A 6,138-nucleotide genomic window follows, 5' to 3' on the forward strand; every position below is an offset into this window, starting at 1 on the left:
CTAAACTGGTAATTTCTTCTTCCCAAACTCCTTCCTCCACCCCCACCCCGCCCCCACCCCCTTTCTCTTTTTCCCATTTTCTATCTCCCTGTCTCGTCCTTTTTGCAGCTCAAGTGGCCTTTTTAGGTGGGTATTCTTCTGCCGCCTTTAGAATCTCTGAGCCTCTCTCTCGGGCCTCATATCTTTCTCTAGGCCTTGGACTTTGCCTTCAGTTATATGCACTTTAAATCCCATCAATAAAGGAAAAAACAAAACAAAACTAACAGCCTTTGTGGAAAACTAAATCTCTCTCCTGCTGCCTGTCTCTCTCTCCACGCCCAGTAGATTCTGCTTCGTGCTCCCTCTGAATGGACAACAGGGGTGGCCATCTTTGAAAAGGGAAGGTTGGGATACTGAGGCAACCTTAGTTGTTTGTGAAGACTGTCTTTGCATGTTTTCTGAGAAAACAGAAAGGAAAGTCTCCCCATTACCCCATTCAGCCTCCCTCACTCCTTCAGAAGAATCAAGATAGTCTTGTATCCTCCAGTGTCTCGTGAGCTCCTTATTTTGCCCTTAACAAAGATGGCTCCCAGGTGGTTGCTTGCTGGTTGATCTGATAATGTACCATGTGCCTGTTGATTTGGCCTGTGCTGTTTCTGCTTTTTGCCCCTGACTTCCTATGCTAGAGAAAGCCTTATTGGTGTTGATGGTGGTGATGGGAAGGAAAAGGGTGGTCCTTTGGGACTCTTGATAAAAATGTTATCATTTGAACTTGCTAAGCCTTCCAGCCTCTTTTATGAAGAAATTATGCCAATAAACTCTCTACTAGATATTAGTGCCAAGCTGGTGATAAAAAGGGTCTGGGGCAAGTAGAACTGATTGGAATGCTGAATTAGGAGCAGCCCTTCCACCATGGGATGCTTTGAAAGCAGATCATAACACAAAGCAGGTATCACCCTCAGGCACCAGCACTGGCTGATTGTGTACAACACTGTTCACATTTGGGGGACCAGGGTTTGGGCCAAGTGAAGGATGTGTGATGAGTGAGGGGCAGAAATGGAGTGTGTACTCTGAGCCTTTTACCTACAGGAAGTCACTTCTCCATGCTGGGCCTCAGTTTCCGTAATGTAGATGACAAGACAGTTGGGCTGGTATATCCCTAAGGGCCTTTCCTTTCTAAGACTCCTCAGTGTCTGGCTGGACATAGGCATGGCTCATCTCAGTTTACTCTGATTTCTAGAAAGAACCTTGCTGCTTGGTCTCTGCAATCTGCTTGGAAAATAGAACACTCCTGTAGCCAGAACACCCTTTGGGAATGATGTAACACCATAGAATATGCTCACAACCAGCCTCAGTAGTGAAGGCTTGTTGTAAAACATAGATCTATTCTTCATAGGGAAAAAAAGTCATCCCAGGATATAATAAAATTACACTTAAGAATGCAGGAACCCTTTAAAAAACATATTTAACAAACAAACAAACAAACAAAAAAACCCTGCCATTTTCTGATATCATAGTAATACTCCTAATAAATCACAAAATATGAATTCCTTGTAGCTAGTGCTGTTTTTACACTCAGAACAGGAGCGTAAATGAAAAGTTTTTAAATGAAAACAGCTACAATTTCCCTGAAAAGCAGACACCAACTTAAAAATCATTCCACTTCTAGAAAGCCCATTCCTGTGCGTTGACATAGAATTAAAGATCCGAAAGGGCTCCAGAGATGAGGCTCAGAGAGCTGAAGTGTTCAAGGTCACTGTGCCCAAGTCATGGAGCCCACTGCTCCCCAGGCCAGGGCTGGAGCCCTTTCCCACCACACCATCTTGTCAGAGGGGTAACAGGCAGCTCTGTCACTGTTCAGACTATTCCCTAGTCCTTCTGGAAGCTGCTGCTGCCTTTTAAAAAATGAACAAAGTGTATCTATGATAGCGAGATAAGTAAAACCCAAAACCCATGGAGGAATGGTTCCAAATGCAGTGGTAAATGACAAGATAACAGTGCCCATTGACTGTCCATACACAACAGCACAAGAAATAAGGGACAGGACAACTACAGAGACAGCCTGCCAAGGACATTGGGGGTTCAGGGTGACAGCAGACTTCAGATGATGCCTTATAAGTGATAACCATGAATGCCTTTACATTGAGTTTTATATAACAGGGTATGTCTGTGTCATGTGACCGTGTTGGGTGAGTGGGGTCCAGTGAGTTGCAAAGAGGAGTTCTAAGTTCCCACAGCTGATAAGAGCACCACTACAGCACTCAGACTCCAGGTTAAGGCTTCCATTTGATTCATTCATGAGTTCAACAAATACGGATTGAGCACCTACAATGTGCCAATATTTGGCTAGGCTCTAGGAATACAATGGTAAGTGAAGGTAACAGTGGTAAATGAAAGTAATATTTGTTGAGCCCCTACTATGTGCCCAGTACTGAGCTAGGCTCTAGGCGTAAGATGGTAAGTGAAAGTAATATTCGCTGAGCACCTATTATGTGCCAGGTACTGAGCTAGGCTCTAGGCGTAAGATGGTAAGTGAAAGTAATATTCGCTGAGCACCTATTATGTGCCAGGTACTGAGCTAGGCTCTAGGTATGTAATGGTAAGTGAAGGTAATGTGGTTGCCACCCCTACACTGCCTTCCCTCCAGCCAGATGGAGGAGCCAAGTGCATGGGATAGAAGTGGGACACCAAAGGGCTTTCTAAAACGTCAAACTGAATTCTCAGGTTGCTATACCAGAAAGCAAGCTCTCTGCATTCATTCATTTACATATTCATTCAGCAAGCATTTACTGAGAATATCCTGTATGACAAGCACTAGGTTCCTCCCACGAGGAATGTGATAGGGACCCTCTAATGAGGTGGACAAATCCCCTGCCCCCAGGATGCTTGTGTTGCAAGAGATACAAGGCTGAAAGATACAGAGGACAGGTGGATAGTGAACCCACTCAACGTTACCTGCTCCCCACCGCCAAAAAAAAAAAAAAGACAGAGCTTCTCCTCATTGACGTAGCAGTACAGGCTTTTTGAGCAGGTGCCTCAAATTCAATGCATCTACTGGTCTGTGCTATACCAGGCACAGATTTGTGGGTGCAAAGCCACCCCCAAGCTACCCAGGCTCAGCATTCCCGTTCCCCTCTTTCTTCTAATCCCTTTCTCTGAGACCCGTGGGAGCCCAAACCGTTCCGTCCCCTTCTGTGCAGATAAGTCTGTCTTTTCCTTGTCCTGTAGCCCCACCCGGGCTCCTGACATCTTTGTTGGCTTATGCTACACTTTAATTTGTAACAAAAATAGCAAATGCCTTTAGGGGCAGTCAAGTAATGAAATGGACCCGGAAGGGATTATGCAAATGGAGGAGCTGGTGCCCCACCTGCCTGCACCAGGCAGCCGCAACTCACTCCAGCAGGAAGGTGGGCCAGTGCTGCCACAACTCCCCATTTTTCAAGAGAAACCAAATAATAAGAAGAATACCATTTTTATTCTGCTCAAGAACGCCCTCTTCACAGGCACGTACACCTCAAAATGACAATAATAGCTTACATTTAGTGGGCTCGACGTGTCTGGGTTGAATCTAAAGTCTTCACAATAATCAACTCGTCTAATCCTCACAATAATCTCAAGAGGAAGGTGCTGTAATTATCCCAGGTTTACAGATAAGCTAAACGGTTTGTGCAGGGTCACATAGCCCGGACAGACGAAGGCAGGATTGGATCCCAGGAGTCTGGCTGTCTGCTGGCACTCTCAACTACCACTCCCTTCTTCATTTGGGATGCTGAATTGGTTTAAGCAAAAGCCACAGTCACTCATGCTGCCCAGGATCAAGAGCAAGATTGGGAAGGGGAAAATGGAGCCCCTGGAGGCCCAGTGATCTGAAACAGTCCTTCCCACGGTCACGTTCAAGTCTACAAGAAGAGGTGGCAGTGCTCACTCATGTCGAGAGTACCCTCGCCAGGTGGGCTCGGCCAGCCTTCGCTGAGGCAGAATGGTAAACCATCCACCAGGCCTCTTCAAGCATCTACATGGTTACCAACCCTACTCTGGGAAGGTGCCATTCTGAGGGCCAGGAGTTTGATTACATGTCACTCTGGCTGCTATGGCCCCCTCCCAGGGTCTGGGCATCACACCCAGACCAGTGCCACTGGACCTCAGCCCAAGCAGGAACTCCGCTCCAGACTCCAAGAGCCCCATGGAGACAGGAAGATGAGCACTTCATTTTTGCAGGGAGCCAGCAAAGTTCTTCCAACAGATTCCAGGCTGATACCTCCACCCAGACTTCCAGCCCAGAAGGCAAACCGAGCCCCTCCCTGCCTCCCTGTCCCCAAGGCCAGCCTTCTCTGAGGCCAGAATCCCAGCCACAGGGGCCAGGAACCTGCCAGGGATTGCTGTTGTGTCTCCGTAGCAACAGGCACATCCTGGAAGGAAGGCAAAGGAACATGGGCTGGTTAACACCACAGATGATGCCAACCCCTCCCACGGTGACTTGTCCTCTAAGGAACTACTGTTGACAGTGAAGTGGTCAAAAAATAGGCCACCAGAGGGAAAATGAGACGCAAGAGAGAAGAAAAACATCCTCCAGGAAAGCAGCTAACATTTATGCAATGCCTGCCATATGCCAAGAACTTTACATCCATGTCTCCATGAATCCTCACACCCATCCCAGAATATAAATGTTATTAGTCTATTTTATTACCCAAGAAACTGAGGCTCAGAAACAGTAAATTATGCAAAGTCATATAGCTAGCTAAAGTGGCAAGAGCTGTAATTCAAACTCATGACTAGCTCCAAAACCTGGGTTCTTAAGCCTTATGCTGTGTAATCTCTAGGTAACTGACACTGAGGAAGTTATTTAACCAGTTGTTCATGTGATGTACAGTGACTGAACACCTACTGTGTGCTGGGTGTTGTTCTAGTGGCTTGGGATATATATCTGTGAACAACACTGACAAAGGTCCCTTCCCTAGCAAGACGTGGCAGCACTAAACAATACCCAGAATAAGGAAAGTCTGTAGCGTGTTGGAGCATGATACGTGCTATGGAGGGCTGGAGAAGAGTAACATCAAGGCCATCTGGGAGGGCCAGGATGGAGGCGGAATGCCATTTTTAATAGCGGGGTGAGGGTGGCGCTCCCTGAGAAAGAGGCATTGAGCAAAGACTTAAAGTAGGTAAAGTGTCACTGAACCTCAGTTTTCCCATCTGCAAGATGGGGATAATACCTCATGAAGTTATTATATTAGACTTGATATGGTGCCTGGCACATAGAAAGTTCCCAACAAATTAGAGATATAATTATTATTAAGTAGCCATGTTCAGGATGGAGCCCCGGGCCCATTCAGTGCCAAAGCTCCTGTGCTTCCCGGTGCACCCTGCTGCCACCTGGGACACCTGTGATGGGAGAGGTGGGGAGGATGGGGCCACCTCCAGGGAACTGACAGATTCACCAGAAAAAGATGGCAAATGACCATAAGGGGCAGAGCCAACCTTCCAGGGGCCTGGGCTGTGCTGTGTTCAGCTGAATTCTCATGTGGTGCCATTCCCAGAGAGAATAGTCATAAAACAAGGTGAACTGAGCTGGGCGGGCATGGCATGGACTGGGCCACACAGAGCGGAGGTCACCGGGAGCTAGTGAGCTGGCCTGGGAATTTGGCCCTCAACAATCACAGAATCCTAGAGCTTGAAATCCAGGAACAGCTGAGAAGTCATCTAGTCCCATCCTCTCCTTTTCAGACGTGGAAACCAAGGCCCAAAAAGGAGCTACGACTTTCCCAAGGCATCTGCGCCCCCCGTCTGGTCCCTTTCCCTGCCCGGGCTGCTGGCTGCTCCTCAAAAGAGCTCAGCCCCAGGCTGCTCCCAGCACCCTTCTCCAGAAAGCTCCAAGTGTTCCAGAAGCCCAAGTATATGAACAAGTTCAAGAATAAGAGAGGCAGGGCTTGTCCTTCCTGCTCTGCTGACATGGAAACTGAGTCAGGATACGTGCCCATCAAGTAACAGAAGAAACCACACTTGGACCTTAAAACTCAGCTGGGATTGGCCGGGCGCGGTGGCTCAAGCCTGTAATCCCAGCACTTTGGGAGGCCAAGACGGGCAGATCACGAGGTCAGGAGATCAGGATATCGAGACCATCCTGGCTAACACGGTGAAACCCCGTCTCTACTAAAAAAATAC

At 47.6% G+C, this 6,138-nt stretch overlaps 1 protein-coding gene across 2 annotated transcripts in view; it reads left to right on the forward strand.

Moving 5' to 3' along the window:
* The window catches only part of CRTAC1 (cartilage acidic protein 1), a 165,152-nt gene that overhangs the window by 149,856 nt on the left and 9,158 nt on the right, over window positions 1–6,138 (forward strand). The window contains exon 15 of one of the 2 annotated variants that reach the window (XM_011951162.1): window positions 109–284. The exons of the other annotated variant lie outside the window; for it this stretch is intronic. Within the exon in view, the coding sequence (XP_011806552.1) occupies window positions 109–227 (119 nt within the window). The 3' untranslated portion in view covers window positions 228–284. Of the gene's footprint in view, window positions 1–108; window positions 285–6,138 lie in introns of those variants that run through there. 2 annotated transcript variants of the gene reach the window in all.

This window comes from Colobus angolensis, unplaced genomic scaffold, assembly GCF_000951035.1.
Source record: "Colobus angolensis palliatus isolate OR3802 unplaced genomic scaffold, Cang.pa_1.0 Scaffold316, whole genome shotgun sequence".
Taxonomy (NCBI): Eukaryota; Metazoa; Chordata; class Mammalia; order Primates; family Cercopithecidae; genus Colobus; species Colobus angolensis.